Source organism: Pygoscelis adeliae, unplaced genomic scaffold, assembly GCF_000699105.1.
Source record: "Pygoscelis adeliae isolate BGI_AS28 unplaced genomic scaffold, ASM69910v1 Scaffold103, whole genome shotgun sequence".
Lineage (NCBI taxonomy): Eukaryota > Metazoa > Chordata > Aves > Sphenisciformes > Spheniscidae > Pygoscelis > Pygoscelis adeliae.
This window is the reverse complement of record NW_008824723.1, coordinates 1,446,895-1,463,359: the sequence shown is the minus strand read 5'-3', so window position 1 is coordinate 1,463,359 and position 16,465 is coordinate 1,446,895. Positions and strand designations below refer to the sequence as shown.

General features: G+C 38.8%; 1 protein-coding gene across 3 annotated transcripts in view; it reads left to right on the top strand.

The window, feature by feature from the left end:
- Positions 1-14,509, top strand: part of TMEM65 (transmembrane protein 65) — a 31,446-nt gene extending 16,937 nt beyond the window's left edge. For 2 of the 3 annotated variants that reach the window (XM_009323342.1, XM_009323345.1), the window contains 6 exons: positions 3,662-3,706; positions 5,825-5,892; positions 7,196-7,250; positions 8,477-8,519; positions 9,556-9,661; positions 11,213-14,509. In XM_009323342.1, the coding sequence (XP_009321617.1) occupies positions 3,662-3,706; positions 5,825-5,892; positions 7,196-7,250; positions 8,477-8,519; positions 9,556-9,661; positions 11,213-11,308 (413 nt within the window). In that variant the 3' untranslated portion in view covers positions 11,309-14,509. The other variant, XM_009323344.1, reaches the window with a different exon arrangement.
- The last annotated feature ends 1,956 nt before the right edge of the window (positions 14,510-16,465 follow it).

The following is a 16,465-nucleotide window of genomic DNA, read 5'->3' as shown; positions in this document are numbered from 1 at the left end:
TTTCTGTCAGACTTCTCCTATCCCTGTCTCATTAATACATGTGACCCAGATTTTTTTTTTCCCAGATTAATTTTTATCTCGGTGATGAGGGAAGCTGTATGTCAGGCGTGCTTCTGGATGAGTTTTATAAAAAATAAAGTTCTTATGCATGCAGCAGGAAGATGCTATTTCCTACGCTAGAGTTCCCTATGGCTGGACAAGAGCAGTCTGGTCTCCAGAGCATGGTGTCACCATGCTGTCCTTAGGAACCTCTCTTTTAATGTTTAACTGCCCTAGTGTTGTTGAAGCATCTTACGTGCCCTGCTTCATAAAATTGGTATTTAGGAGGAATCCCTGTCGTGGTTTAACCCCGGCCAGCAAGTAAGCCCCACACAGCCACTTGCTCGCTCCTCCCTGGTGGGGTTGGGGAGAGAATCGGAAGGGTAAAAGTGAGAAAACTCGTGGGTTGAGATAAAGACAGTTTAACAGGTAAAGCAAAAGCCCTGTGTGCAAGCAAAGCAAAACACGGAATTCATTCACTCCTTCCCATGGGCAGGCAGGTGTTCAGCCATCTCCAGGAAAGCAGGGCTCCATCACGCATAACGGTTACTTGGGAAGACAAACGCCATCACTCCGAACATCCCCACCCCTTACTTCTTCCCCCAGCTTTATATACTGAGCATGATGTCCTATGGTATGGGATATCCCTTTGGTCAGTTGGGGTCAGCTGTCCCAGCTGTGTCCCCTCCCAGCTTCTTGTGCACCCCCAGCCTGCTCGCTGGTGGGGTGGTGTGAGAAGCAGAAAAGGCCTTGACTCTGTGTCAGCACTGCTCAGCAGTAACTAAAACATCCCTGTGTCATCAACAGTTTCCAGCACAAATCCAAAACACAGCCCCATACTAGCTACTGTGAAGAAAATTAACTCTATCCCAGCCAAAACCAGCAGAATCCCATGCCACCAAAACAGGTTATGTCAAAAATGTCATTTTTGCTTGTATTTGATCCCTTGCTGTTTCCTTCTACTTTGCACTAACTCCTCTCTCTTCTACCCCCAAAGTAGTGTCCCTCAGCCTCCCTCCTTTTAAAACCAACCCAAGATAGTCCTTGATTTATGCTCTAAAGGAGGAAGTTTATGTCCTTTTTAGTTAACGTGACCTGAAACTCCCATTATTCATAGATGTAAAAGATAGTTGGTTTTTTTCTTCTCCTACCAAATGTTTGTCCTCAATTTCTCCTTTTGGTAATAAGCTTCTAAAATCAATTATGTGCTGGTTTTTAGCTTTTTAATATCTTTCTAGCTGCACTGAATAGAGTGTAATGTTTGATAACACATGGTAGACTGCCATGTGTTATCAAACTCAAACATCAGTTGTAGTTAAATCCACAACACTGATGTTCTAGAGCTTTGTAGTATTGTGTGACAAACTGAATAGTTTTGTCTGGAAAAAACTATCTTCTGTCCTGGAACCCAAAATACTTCCCTTGGGAATTATCTAAATTAACTGGATATCATAATCAGGGAAAACTATGAAAAGATGTCTTCCTCAGACGTAAATAGAGTGTTTCCTGGAAGTTTATGTATGCTGTTACAGCTTTTTATCATTAAATCCTTGTATATGGAGAACTAGACCTGAAGAATAGATGGTACTTCAGTGGGGATGGTTTCAGTGGCAGTCACATGAAGCCAAGGAACCACGCTGGCTGGTGTGATAGCTTCCTGTCGGAGCAGAAAGCCGTGGAGCACAGCACTCTCTCAGTGACCTTCTGTGCTTGAGTTCGTGATTTTGGGTTTTCATTCTCTCCCTGGCATCCAGCAGGATGGAGCAAGAGGAGGTTAGGAAAGCTTCATCAGGAATGTGACGGTACTGGCTTAGGTTGCCTGGTCACCCCCAGGGCATCTAGAGCTTTTGGAAACTGTGGCCTCAGTTAATCTCTTTAGTTCAAAGCGGCCCTGATTTTCCCTAGTGTTGTACAAATTTGCTGTCTCTGAGAAAAGCTGCTGAAAGGGTGGTACTGGTGTATACAGACAGCTCTCTTTTTCCATGCTTTTCTAAAAGCTTTGCTTAAGCTGCGAGGATGGAGGGAGGCCACATGCAGACAAGTGCAGGAGAAGTTTGTGTTGGGAAAATGGGTCCCACCCTCGGTCCTATCCTTCTTGAACACAAGCTGAAAATTTTGGTCTGAAGTTTTCTGGCTGTCGGGCACCAGTGATGCCTGCAGCTTTGGAAGATTGGCTCTTGCAGGGCTCCCCTCTGTTTACCATGGGATGTTCTTTTGTTCCTCCTCCAGCTTGAGGTTTGAATCTGTAAATTCCTTGGCATTTTCTAAGAGGGAAAAAAAAAAAATCTTTATTTCTCTAGTATTTGGGCTGTACTTCTCCCACTTGCATGATGATTACAGCTGGTGTTTGTAGAGCTTAGGTAGTTTATCTATTGGGCGGAGGGAAGAAGCGGGTCTCCAATAACTGCTAAAGCTTGAAAGTTGTTACAGTTTCAGACCTTAAATTAATGAAATCATTTTGGAAGTCAGTGTCCTGGTTGGCTGAATATTGGTGTTATGGTGTAACCATTTTTTTTTTCCAAAGTTAAGTGAATATTTTAGTTTCTCCTTTACAATAGCTTTGAATATAGGAGTGACTTGGATGCAGGGATACTCACTCTGGTTTGCACAGTTCAGACGTATGCTCAAATGATTCACAGCCTGTGTTTGCAGCGTTGTCTTTTCATGTACTTGGCTGCCCCAAGTAAAATTTGAACACTTGAGGTAGTGTTGTAGGCTTCTCTTATGTTTTACCATTTTTTACCTTTGCCTATAGAAGTTACCTAATCAAAAGTGTGGAAGGAACTTGTCAAAAGCTCAGGGTTCATAATACCGGAAGATACTGGGGCAACTTTTTTTATGCTTGAAAAAGGGGTCTTATGCTCAATATCCACATTTAAAAAACAACAGCAACAAAAGCCTAAAAAAGTAGCTTGCTTTTCTTTCCCTTGCCCCTGTGAAATGGGTAGCTGTAGCTGCTGCGTTCTGTACATCACCTCTTAATAGACTGCATTAGCTTTCTATACAGTACTGTGTCAGGTTCAGGAGTGATGTCCTTGTCCTTCTAAGCTCTTAATGGTTTGATGCCAGGATACCTGAAACGTGCACCGAATGACCAAACTTGATCTGCTGTTGCTGAAATCAGTGGTCTCTAATGTCATGGTAGTATTTTTCTTTTATTCTCACACTAGTTATTAAAAGACGGCTTCTGTCAGAACAGAAATGGTAGGAGTTTTTTTGCACACTGTCTCTGGTGGTTGTCTGATGCATGCTTACAGGACCTCTAAAAACAAATAATAAAATACAATTGTCTTTAGAAGTCCTGGTTTTTCTAATTTTGGTGTGGTTTTCTAATTTTCAGTAATAAAGGTGGCTATCGGGCTGCTTCTAATGTATGCTATTACTTTGCATAATCACTATACTAGTTTAATATTGTAATATCATTCTAAGACTTTGTGGCTTTTAATAGTATGTTATCTTTTGTAAAAAAATGTAGATGTGAAGCCTTTTTCTTCAAATTTTAAAGCTGTTAAATAACATAACTGCTTTTTTGCCTGCTAGTAATTTGGTAAACACTTTATAATATGTTAACTGAATTTGTGATGAACTAGCTAACTTTCTCATTTCATTTTGACTTCTCTAGAGAAGTTGGAGGTTGCACCACCATCTCCAGGACAACTGAAACATGGTAAAAGAAGAATGTTTGTTGAATGTGGTTCAGTACTTGTGCAGTCTGTCTTTTGAATTGCTTTACCTTTCTCCTACAAGTGCTGGTCTGTCCTCACCCCTGTCATATGGAGTAACAGAAAACCAAAGCAAGCACCAGCAGTCACCCTGCCTTCTTTATTTCATAGCACCTCAGCTGGAGAATGTGCACCATTTAGTGAAAGTAGGACAGAAAGCCCAAATGAGACTGTGCTGTTCAAAGCCAGCAGCAAACACTTTTTTTGTAAGCCGAGCGGTGTTGATGCTGCAGTACCTTGTGGGGGGTTTTGTGTTTAAGCTTAAAACTATTGACTTGCTTCTTGTCACATATATTTTAAATGGACTGAGAAGTGGGATAAAATTGCAGAGAAACTGGGAATAGCTTTGGTATTCTTTATAATACCATGGTCGTTCAAATTCTGATTTAGTTTCCAAATCAGTGTATCTTGTGTTTTTAAACTCTGTCAGTGAGCAAATGTATTTAGTTGAATATTTTCCTATTCTAGATATCTACACTTATTTTTCTTTGGTTTTTTTTCGCTTGGTCCCTGGGGTTCTGTTTACTCCATGGATCCCAAAATTCTGTCAACTTCGGTAAGAATTTGAGCTCCCTTTGTAGCACCAGAGTTTGGTGCACACATTTTGAAAATACTAGGCATCTCTGTGTGCTTTTTCGTTATTTATGTTTTTGGGGTTTTTGTCCTGTGGTGGTTTAAAAAAAGAATAATTTGGAAAACTCCATGCGTTCTGTGCTGTAGTCTTTTACCTGTGCGTTTAAGAAGGTATGTGTTCTTACAAAGTAGTTACAGAAGTCCAAACATGTTCTAGTACCTGAGCGTGAAAAACCTCTTGAGCGTGGCTTTGTTTTTTCTATGATCATGGATTCATGCTGTCTGTGAGAGGTAATCGCAAAAGGGACTCATACCAGTTTCTTTTCACATGGCTGTGAGGTTCGTGCACTCATCTTTCTTCCCTCTTCATATGTTTGCATCTGTAAGTTTATAAAATATAGGAATTATTGCTCCCATCTGAAGTGGGGACAAAAATGTAAATAGCTGATGCGTTTTAAATGCTAAAAATGAAAAGTTCTAACTTTCTAAGCTGTATTTTTAGTTATGTGTCTGTCCTCGGTGTTGTATTTAGTCTTATGATGCTAGCACCTTGAAACTCAGCTGGAGGCAATGCTGTGCAAATTCAGTCCCATCTCCATCAGAAGCTTACAAACTAAGACTTTATAGAGAAAATGGAGCAGGACAAAAAAGAACGATACAGTAGCACTGTGCTTGTTGTTAGAAATTGAGACCAGCAAGTTCCAAGTTCCTGCAATAGAAGACATTTTCAAATAGGGTTTACTCAGAGTTTCAGGAGTGAAAAGAAAAAAATGCATGAAACAAAAGGTGGAACTTGATTTCTTAAACAATGTATTGAGGAGCGGCTTCAAGTCTAACTTGTCATTGTCATAGTGCCCAAACAAAATCAAGAAGTTTGAGTTGAATAGTGAGATAATTAACGCTGTATGACACACTAGTGAAAACCACCTTAGCATTTGCAGATTTAGCTGAAGGAGTTTTGATAAGAATTGCCTAGCTCCAGGCAATATTCTTAAAATAAGAATTTTTAGGAATGCGTGAAGAAGATGGAGCTCTTGCACTGGAATAGAGAGGGACTTGCAGAGGAAGGGGCTTTATTTCGAGCAAGAGAAGAATGCAGAGAGTCTGGTGAGACAGTTTGGCAATCTTCAGTGATACTGCAATGTCGGTTGGAAGAACTAAATAGTATCAAAGTTTGTGTAGTTTTAATTATTTCTCTTATGCAGTAGTAGGCATAAGTGGCTTACATCCAAAATTGTACAGGTATTTGCAAAGAGTAGGTTGGTTTAACTGGCTCTTTGCAAGCCATTAGTAACACTTACGTGTAGCAAAGGGTTTTACCAAACCTGCCAGAAATAAAAAGGTCACTAATAAAAGTAGTAGGAAAGGGATTTTGTGTATGTTGTCTTTGTTTCTCTTAAAGGCAGTATTAGACTGACGTTTCAGTAGTTCATGTGAACTAGTGAACTCTTATAAATATTTATTTTCTCTTTGTTACTTATTTCTTTTAGTGTTCTTCCACAATGCATTACCTTTTGTAGGGTTTGGATTTTTGGATAACGCAATTATGATTGCTGCGGTAAGTTCATTATGTAATTCCTTGATCAAGTCAGTAAGATTCATATTGTTCAAGTACTAAATGAGTAAATGAGAGCTTCAGGAAGACTCTGTTCCCTCTGTATAAACTCACTAATTTCTATTTTAATTTTTCTTTTTTAAAGAAAATGTCCATGCTCTATTCAGCCTTTGCAGGATGCAAAGGAATGTTGTTCCTCCTGAAGGGCAGTATTGTAACTAATTTTACTGAATTGAGAAAAGGTTTGCTTTTTTTTCCCCTCTCCTAATTTGTGCTGCAAGACACATTTATGATCATGTAGTCAACACTTTTTTTTTTGTACCAACTGATGATAATGTGATTGTAATGCATTGATGAATAGGTCTTCAGGGTTTTTACTGATTTGTTCCTTTGTTCTGAGTGATGCAGGCAATGTTAGTGCTGATGCTGATTCGTACTGAGGTAGCCTGGCATTTCTGAATAACGCTGAGATATTTTCCTGTTCATTTGGAAGATGAAATGGACTAGTGGAACAGGAAGATGGATAAAGGCCAAAGATATTGTTCCTTGTGTAGAATTATCATTGACAGTGTGATCTTAATCACAGGGTAATTCAGGTGGGAAGGGATCGCAGGACCCACTAGGTCTCTAGTCTTGATCCTGCTCGGGACCTTCTCAGGGTCTCTAGTCTAACGTTCTGCTCAATGCAGGGTCAGCTATAAGGTCAGATGAAGTTGTTCATTGTTTTATCCTGTGGGTCTTGAGAAGATCCAAGGGCAGAGACTGCACAGCCTGTCTGGGCAGCCTGTTTCAATGGTCGACTGTCCTCACAGTGGAAAACATTTTCCTGTATCCAACTGGAGCATGTTTTAATTCATGCACATTGTCTCTTATCTTTGGACCATGTACTGCTGTTTCATCGTGCAGTTCACTGTGATTTTGTTTCTTCAACTGAAAAAGTAAGGAGCTACGATACTGTGTTTTATTTGTTTGCTCAGTATTTGTAGAAGTTTGCATTCAGCACTGTGCATTCAACTAAGAATTATGGTGGGAAAAATGGTATGCAGAGATAGGAATTACGGTTTTGTCCATTAGGTGGCCATTATGAAACAATATAAAACATTAAAAGAATATCAGAAGTAGGCTCTTGTCCTAGGGGAAAATACATATGCTAGGAGAGTAGGAGCTGTGCGGATCTAGTAGCAGTAATGCCCATTTATCCTTTCAGTCTTAACATAAGCAGTAAGCAATACTTTTGCCAGTTGAAGCAATACAGTCTATTTTAACTCCAAATCCCTCAAATAATGAGAAAACTCTTATTTTTCAGGGAACCCAAATAGAGTTGTCAATTGGAGTTGTCCTAGGAATTTCAACTATGGCAGGCAAGTAGTAAAAATATTATGTGTAGACTAATACGGCACATTCATATATTTTAGGCTGAAGGTGGGCCACAGGGCTGGAAATGGCTGATTCCTTGGTCTTGCAGCTGCCTTTCCAAATAGAGAAACAACCTGTGGTTGAAGAAAGGACCTACTCCACTTGCAGAAATGGAATTTCAGTTCAAATAGCTTTTGAAATGCTTGTCGGTTTTAATCTAAAAGTTCAAATCCTGGGTCACTTAGGAAAGTGTATTTGTATTTCTGTAATGGAACTGCTCTAAATTCCTTAGGGTCTGATATTTATGTATGTGTATATATGTGTTTGTAAGTTGCTGTTTGCTTGCAGTGCTAAGTGAAGATGAGTGTTGGTGTCCTTTTACTGTGTTGGCTGGTGTTCTTGGTGGCTTCTCCGCCTCTGTGCGATACCACAGGAAGGCCCAGCAGCCGCCCTGCTCCTGCGCTGGGCCAAAACTGATAAGCTCTGCTCGACAGCTTTGGTGCCTCTGCAATGTCAGAGGAAAAAAAAATGCTCATGGACCCACCAACTGCAGGTGCAGCATTGCTCACAAGCACATAGATAGCTTAAATGAAAATGTATATAGCAGAACAAGTTAATCATTTGGAAATTTGCAGCCCTCTCTTGCAATGCAAGACCGTCACAAGCAAGCTTATCTCAATAAGATCTGCTGTGAAATCATGAGTGTGTAACTTTATTCAATCATAGGTACAGTATTTATTCCTAAACTGACACAGTTCATGGATATGTTGAAATGTTTATCAAAGGTACTTAATGTGAGTAATAGCTCCTTCTGTTTCCAGTGCTCCTGTGCCTCTTCCAGGCACTGCAAGGCCTTGCTTGGCATCCAGTGTTAGCTGTATGAAACTGGCAACCATGCATGGCCATTTTTAACTCTGATCTGATGAAAAGTTGCTACATTGATTTCCAGGTGTCAGTGTTGTCTTTTTGTATTTGTCAAGTTTTCTTCATCTAAGTTGAGAAAAAAGCTGCACTTCCTGTCATTGTTAGTCCACTGCTGTTATTACAAACTGTAATAAGGTCAGAAGAAAAACTCTAAAATAAAAGAAACTTGCTTCTAGTTTTTTATGCTATACGTACACTGAGAAGAGTGAGGGTCACTGAGGGTGGAAGGGGAGCTGGTTAGTTTTGTTTATAACTAAAATAATACTTTTCCTCCTTCTCCCCTTCTCTTCCTTTTTCCTCCCTCCAGCTGCAGCTTTGGGAAACCTTGTTTCAGATTTAGCTGGACTGGGGTATGTCTGAACTTGTATTAAGAATATTTTTTTTTCCTCTCTTGCAAACACTATTGGTGCTACTGAAGTAGAACATATAAACTGCTGAAATTGCTTTATTTTTTTTTTCCTAGCTCTTGAATTTTGCTTCAGTAAACTACATGACTGTAGAAATGCATTCTGTCCTTGCTAAAAAAAAGTTGGAATATTAGGTGGTTCTTGTCAAGGTTAAAACTGCAATGCCATAGTTCGGAAACAGAATAATTCTCCTGCTATTACAATATTATGTATTTTCAGTGATAATATTGGGATTGGCGTTTAAGAGTGGCGTTTAAGGAACCTGATTCAATGTAGTCTGTAGGTAATGCTTGCCATTAAAGAAGTATTAGAACTTTTTCTACAAAAAGTGCGTTCATTAAAATACAAAATGGAAAAATACATTTTTTGTGATATAATATATTGCTGTGATAGAATATACCTAATGTATCTCCTCAGATTGTTATGCCTAGATCTGAAGACATTTCCTTCCCCTCAGATAAAACAATTACATATCTGAAACATCTTCAGATCTAGGCATACCTATTTCTGATATAAGCAGATGCAGCTGACTTTTTTATTTTTTTAAAGGAAATTTATGCATAATTGCTGAAAATAAAGCTGTCTGTTATGCCTCTTTTTCCCACTTTCCCTCTAATTTTTTTCTGCAAATAACAAGGCTTATTACTAACTGGCATGCGTGCATGTGTGTAACCTTTCCTCCAGTAAAGGTTACTTAGAAGCTCTGCAAAAATACAATAACGTTCATACCAGTTGTGTTTTACTGCATAAAGTTTTCCTGGAAATACTGCATATTAAATCAGTGAGAAAATTAGTTAACTTACATTGCAAAATGTGACCATCAGAAGTCTTGAACACTTTCCCATATTTACCTCTCGATGGCTTTATCAGTATGTTGCAGGAAAAGCTATTGATTTTAAGTTCAGTGCTTCAAATATTTCAAAATCCTCACTAGAAGATGCTGTCAGACCCAAAATCGTTTGTTTTCTTGTTCTTCCAGTCTTGCAGGTTACGTAGAAGCTTTAGCTTCACGGCTGGGTCTGTCAATCCCTGATCTGACACCCAAACAAGCTGATATGTGGCAAACGCGTCTCAGTGCACACTTGGTGAGTATCCTGTAGGTAGGCACTGTTTGCGTGGAGCTTTTTTTGTTTAAACTAGTATGTGATAAATCTTTTTTGTCACTTTTGCCATTAAATACTTAACAACCACCAACATTTTGCACATTTCCTGGAAGGTTTAGTTGTGAGCCTATGTGAGGGAGCATCATAAGACTGGATTCTTTGGGGCTTGGGTGGTGTTTTTTTTGTCTGCAGCAAGCCAGAAGTGACTAGTAACATGGGTAGTCTCTGCGATGACTTCATGTATGCTATGCAGATACCTGGTGTGAGCTCTGGCTACTGTGATAAGAATTTATTTGAACATTACGACCCCTTAGTAGTTTACTCCTGTACATTCTTTGTCAAGTGCTTGCTATTCATATACCTGTGCTAGTATGTATTCATTTCTAATATTCTATAATTAGCTTGGATATGAAATTAGCTTTCCCCTGGGTAAACTTTTGGCATTTGCATAATATTCACTGCCTGGGTTTACAGTTATGGGGTACTTATCTTGCAGATTCATTTTCAGGATGATTACTTCATTAACATTTAAACATTTGAAGCAGTCCCACTTCAGCAACAAGAGCATTAGTTTATTTTGATTAAAGAAACAGATTTTAAGAAACTGATTAAAGAAAGATATTTATTTCACTTTGCCAGAATGAGCCTTCATGGGGAAAAATATCTTTGCAGATTTAAGGGAAGAGAGATAACACTTGCTAAGGAGAAGTTAGGGGGGGAAAAAGTCTGCTTTTAGCAGTGATAGATCAAAGCACTGAGCGGGGAAGAATTGGCATGTGGTCAGTGGGCTGCCCTCTAGCCTGTCCAACGTAAGAGTTTTCTCAGTGGAAGCTGAGTCTGTGGCAAAAGCCTATTGTTGCACTGCAGTTCATTCAAAGCACTTCTGTGAAAAGACTTCTGAGCATCTTAGCCTGTATGCTAGCATTTTTTCTTTTTTGCCCGCTGTCTCAAGTTTCTCAACACTATCCACCTACTGCTGGTGATGTGGTTTGGATGTTGCCTTTCTTATTTCTTTCCTCACCTGTTGACTTTTATGTCTAGGTCAATTGTGAAATGTCTTCCAAACTTTTCTTTTTTTTGTCTTCACCTTGTGTTTTTGCAAATTGTCATGTTTCCAAGGAATTCCTCATTCCTGAACTTGGTGATAATTTGCGTTACCAGATGTGAGCAGATACATTTATAATTGCACCTAAAATGTGGTGTGTGTTTTGTTTTTTTTTTTCCTTCCCTGTCTTCTGGCCATCCTACTAATCCTTTGAATCTGTCTCCTCCCTTACCACCTCTGCAGCTCTTCATGGGTCGTTCCCCTCCTCTTTATTCAGAATTGTCTTTTATCACAGCATACGCTGTTTCTAACCTTGTCATATCTGTCTCTCTCTCATAGATTGTGTTTCTAGTCTGCATGCTAAGAAAAACGTGGCTCCCAACCAAAAGCTAGAACAAAGGGTCTGTTTTCCTGGTTGTGTTGCTACTACACAGCAAATGAGTAACAACTGATCAGTGAGAAACTTAATCTTTTCCCCCTTTCTCTAGGGTAAAGCTATTGGAGTGACCATTGGCTGCATTTTAGGAATGTTTCCTTTGTTGTTCTTTGGCGATGAGGAAGAAAAACTGGAAGAAAAAAATTAACCTTTTTACAAGACATATACAAATGTAAACTACTGTACCTCAATTATGCTGTCAATATTTAGGAATTAACAGACAGTAAAAAAATGTATAGACTTGGGAACAAAACCTTCAGCATGTCGTTTTATGGAAACACTAATTTATTGTGGCTTTGTTGTGTTCAGTACTTCTTTTTATAAGAGATCATCTAACTTTTTATTTAATTGTAAATTTTTGAAGTGTTTTCACTTATGGCAACTGGTGTTTACCACTTTCCCCTTTGACCTTATTCTTTAATGGAGTATTAGTTTAATAATCCACCATGGATGACAGTACCACTCTTCGGTTGCATATTGGTTGCTTAACAGTTGTAATTGCATGACAAAAAATTCACCGCTGTTCGTCAGGTCCTTCAATACAGATTATTAAGGAGGTCAGTGATGAGTAATTTGGCTGCTTGCCCCCTCACCAGCCATCGTTTTGCACTGCCTTTAGATTAGATATTTCAGTGATCTATGACAGTCTAGTTTGCATTTTTTTCACAATTCTAAGTGTCTCTGAATTGTCTTCTGAGGTAATTTTAATGCTTTGACGAGGTAAATGTTTCCAGTGTAGGCTCTTTACCAAGTCCATTTTTTTTAGTGGTGTTATAACACCTTTATACTTCCATATTCACGCCTCTTTTTTTTTTTCCTTTGTAAACAATATTTTGAGAACTGAGTTGAGAGATCCCTAAGTTTGTTGTCCTGAGTTTTGAGTGTGGTATTAAAGAATTCAGACCAACTGTTTCAAAACCACAAACAACTTGTTTTATTGTTCTGCTTAAAACAAGGTGTGAATAGTTGATTGGGTGGATGAGGCTGGGAACCCTTCAGGGTATGAATGAGTGCTGGCAGTGTAAGTTTGTAATGGGTGGTTCAGTTGAAACAGTATAAAGTGTATCATCAGTCTGGATTAGAAGGACCTGATTGCAGATTGTAACTTTGTATTTAAGATTAAGCCTTTGCTACTTTTTTTTTTTGCTGTGAGACAATTAGTAAAAAAAAGCCCCAAACAACAAAAAAAGGAGACTTGAGGCCTTTTTCCTTTTTTGCCTTTTATTTTTGCAGTCTTACTTGGTGTATTAGAGATCTGACAGTGCAGTCACATGTAACTGTGCTTTTTTATATGGTCATGAATAAATTGATTACAACTATTGAATATTCATAATACTTCAGGATCTGACTTGCCAATAGCATAATGCTAAGCTGATAACTGTTGATTAGAGGAGAGGGTTTCTTACCTGTTTGAATACCATTTGGAAAAGACACTAAAAAGAGAGGCACAGGCAGGGCACTTTGAAAGTTTTATTGCTGGAATTGTTAGCACTTCTGAAACCTAGAAAGAAATGTTAAAAAAAAAAAAAGGTCCCCTGATGACTTTTATTTGCTATAGGAAAAGTCTTATTGTAACGTGTACATTTTACAGACCTCATTGCTTATTTCTTGGTCACAAATCTGACTTCTCTGTCCTCATTTCTAGAAGCCCTTTAACAGCAGTACTGAAACTTTGACATCAACCTTTAAGGAAGGTGACAGTGTTGTATCTGTTTTTTTGAAAAGCAGACTTTGAAAACTTGCAGTGAGTAGTCCTAGTAGCATGTACTGTACTTTGTACATTAAACCATGAGAATCTGGACCAAACTGTAAAACTGAAAGAAATCTCAGCCAGGCATAGAACAGAAATGCAGAAGAGTTTTGGCTTGCATTTTCAAAGTTGGAAGCTTTATTTAAAAAAAAACCAAACAAACAACAAAAACAAAAAAAACCCACAAAACTGAACTAAAACAACAAAAAAACCTCCAACCACAAAAAAACCCACACAAACCAATCCTGCTAGAAAATTATGCCCTCTTTCCCCAACAGATTGCTGCTGGTTTACAGTACTTCAGTGATCTTTTTTTTTTTTCTCTCATCCACACATTTGTCTTGCCTTAAACTCTAACTTTTCTTCCTCTGCATGTACTGTTGTTTCTGGTATGTTTGTATACAAAGCTGTAAGCATTTCCCACGTGTTCTTTTTTTAAACCGAAGTACACATCAAAGCAATTTTGCATAGTTTTTTTTGTAGCTGTTTTTACAGTAATTCCAACACTGTTTCCCATTATGACACTGGCATCTCCATTGGAATCTTCCAGCAGTGGCCAAACCTCTGTTCTTTGCCGTCATACCAAATGGAACACTGTTTTCATCCCCTTTTTTAGAGCTTGTGAGAACAATCAGAAGGCTGTGTCAGCTGTCATAGTAGTGTTCATTTTCTAATGGCAATAGGAAAGACCACGTACTATTGTTAAATAGCTTGTAAATGTAAATTGAGTATGTTTTGTTGCTGTATGTCAAACTATTGTACTGCAACCAATGCTTTTATCAAGAATTAATGAACTAAAATATCTTCAAAGAAATTAATCATGTGTCGTCTTGTTAAACTATTTAGCTAACCACAAAAATGTGGAGGGCAAGTGACACATGGTAAGAAATCTTGGGTATTTCAGGCTGTTGTCTGATACCATAATCAAGAAGGTGACTTCTAGGGTTTCAATATTTGACAAACGAGAAGAAATAACTCGTGATTTCAGAGGAATAGTGGCTCTGCTGGAGGCTGAGAGAACGTGCTTGTTGGGGCCAAGCTGCCACCGTGAGTACAGTAGGGGTAGCTTGCTTTGCCTGCAGGATCCACTCTTGCGTGGACGTGGTAATGCTTTGTGTGGAAGGGAAGATCTGTTCCTGATCTGTACTCTGTCTCCTTACAAGGAGGGTGGGTTTTTCTGGGGTATATGGGTGAAAGTAATCCCTGATGCTCTGATCAAACTGCTTAAAACACTTAACTTGAGAAGACAGAGCACTAACAAAATACTCCTCTTTGTTTTCTGTTGTCTTCTCCCTCCTTGATAAAAGGAAAAACAAACACTACAGGCTTATTCAGAGACTTCAGTATTGCTGTTTTTTTGATTCTATCAGTCTGTCCTATGTTAACAGGAATTTTTCACGTTAAAGGGCTGGTAAACCTGAAATTGTGTTTATTTTAAAATGCTGTCTCTTACTGTAACTTAAGATATAAATGTATTTTTGACTGTATGTTATCTCTAGGGACAAAGAACATGCATCTGATAATATGGTTACCCAAATCTCCTCGCCAATCTTTTCTCATTCATGTACTTTTACATAAATTATTTGAATTCAGACAACATATTTTGTATTGTCTTTAATTAAATTGTCGAACTTTCTGTAAACTTTTGTACTACAGCAAAGCTGTTCTGTGTTTCTTTATTAGACCAGATGCTGGAGGTCAAATGTTAATAATATCCTGTGGGTATTCAGCCTCAGTTATACAAAACAGGAATTTGTCATTTAAGTTATAAGCAGGTGGTCCTTTGTCACTGTCATAGGGGATACCACTGTGGAGTGGTACTTCTGTCTCTTCATGCTTGGAAGAAAGCAATTTAAACAATTAAAATGTTTGCATGGTAAATTGGTGGCATTTGTGATTAATATTAGTCAGAATCCACTTGCACTTGAACTTCTGGAATTAACTGAGTTTTTGTATGCAAACTAAGCCTTTTGAACTTTCCTGGACTTTGGAGCTCTTCACTTTTTTTTCACTCCTTGGTCAGTCCCTTTTGTGGATGTCTGTGCATAAAGAAGAGCTGCGAGTAAAACATCTGTACTGGAAGGATGGTCTCATCTCCTTTTGAGAACCTGTATAGGTTGGCTATTATTTTGCTCTATTCTGATTGCATTGTGGAGTAGAACTTTTCATTAATGTTGTTCAGAGAGTCTATCACACTTCTAGCTGACATGTTTCCCTCTTCTGTCTGATGTTTTACATGGTCTAGTGACAAGCTGACAGAGCGGCGGTATATAAACTAAAGACCTTAATAAAGTATTGAGGAATTATCATCCTGCTCTGATTGTCCTATGCCTCTGGAATTTTTTAACCTAAAATATTAAGAAAATAGAGCTACTCCAGATTGCAGTTAATGCTCTCATAACACAAACTCAAGCTCCTGTTTTAAAGTCTTCATTTAACGTTTGTTAAGGCTTTTACCCTTGTCTCAGTGTTCTGGACCCTTGGCATCCAGAGTGTTGCTTCAAAATAGTATTGGGGTGCAGTGGACGGAGGGTTTTGGGCAAACTTGGAATTTAAAAGCCAACCAAGATAAATGCAGAAGGATTTTTTGTTTTGTTTTGTTCTGGAAGACTACCTCCCCCAGTCAAAACAAACCACACCTTCTAGAGAGCTTCTGTGAGCTTTCCCCTCCTTGCATAGGTAGAAGGGTAGTACCCTTCTTCTACCTTGCATAGGTAGAAGAATCCCAAGAGATTGTAGTCACTAGGATTTGAGCAGGGCAGTCTTTGACCCTCAGGTATGTCATTCAGAGTAGTGACCTTGGGTAGGAACAGGGAGTGTGGAGTGCCGATGTAGTATCTCTCCTGTAAGTAGGTGATGCCAAGATAAGGCTTCTTGCAGCAGCATGAAGAGAGCTGGCAGGAAACAGTTTTGGTTTAACAGTCTTCACCTTAGTAGTCCGTAGGTATCTAAGCAAATGGCTTAAATAATGATGCAGCTATAAATGCTACTCCACAGTCTCATGAGTTCCTCCTTCTGTGTATGTGTGCAAAGACTAAGTTGCTGTGAAATACCAAAATTATTTGAGACTTTAAACCTGATGCATTTTGTGTCCATTTTGTGTTCTGTTCTTGATACTGTGCTTATCAGAGCGTCTTATTTATATATCTTCAATTATGAGAATGGCCTTATGCTTTTGCCTAGAGGGTTTAAGCCCTTCCAAACTTGTAAGGATATTATCTCTCAAGTAAATAGATTATTTTGCAATGGATTATGAAGTGTACTGAATTCACTGGTTAGAAAACATGTATCCGAAAAGTAAGATTTGCCACATTGGACCTATGGCTGCTGTTCCTGTTGGGAAGAGGTTGCCATTGAGCAGGGTGGTAGTGCAATAACATGGAGTGCCTTGTCTTTGCACAGCACTGCTGCTTGGATTTGGTGGGGTGATCTGTTTGCACTGTGGTGATGCCATCTATTTTTCCTGAAAATGGCTTATCTATTACTTCCAAGTAGGAACAAGGAGGAAAGGGAGGAGCATGTTGTTCTGCTGCGTTACTTTCCCTCCATGGGGAT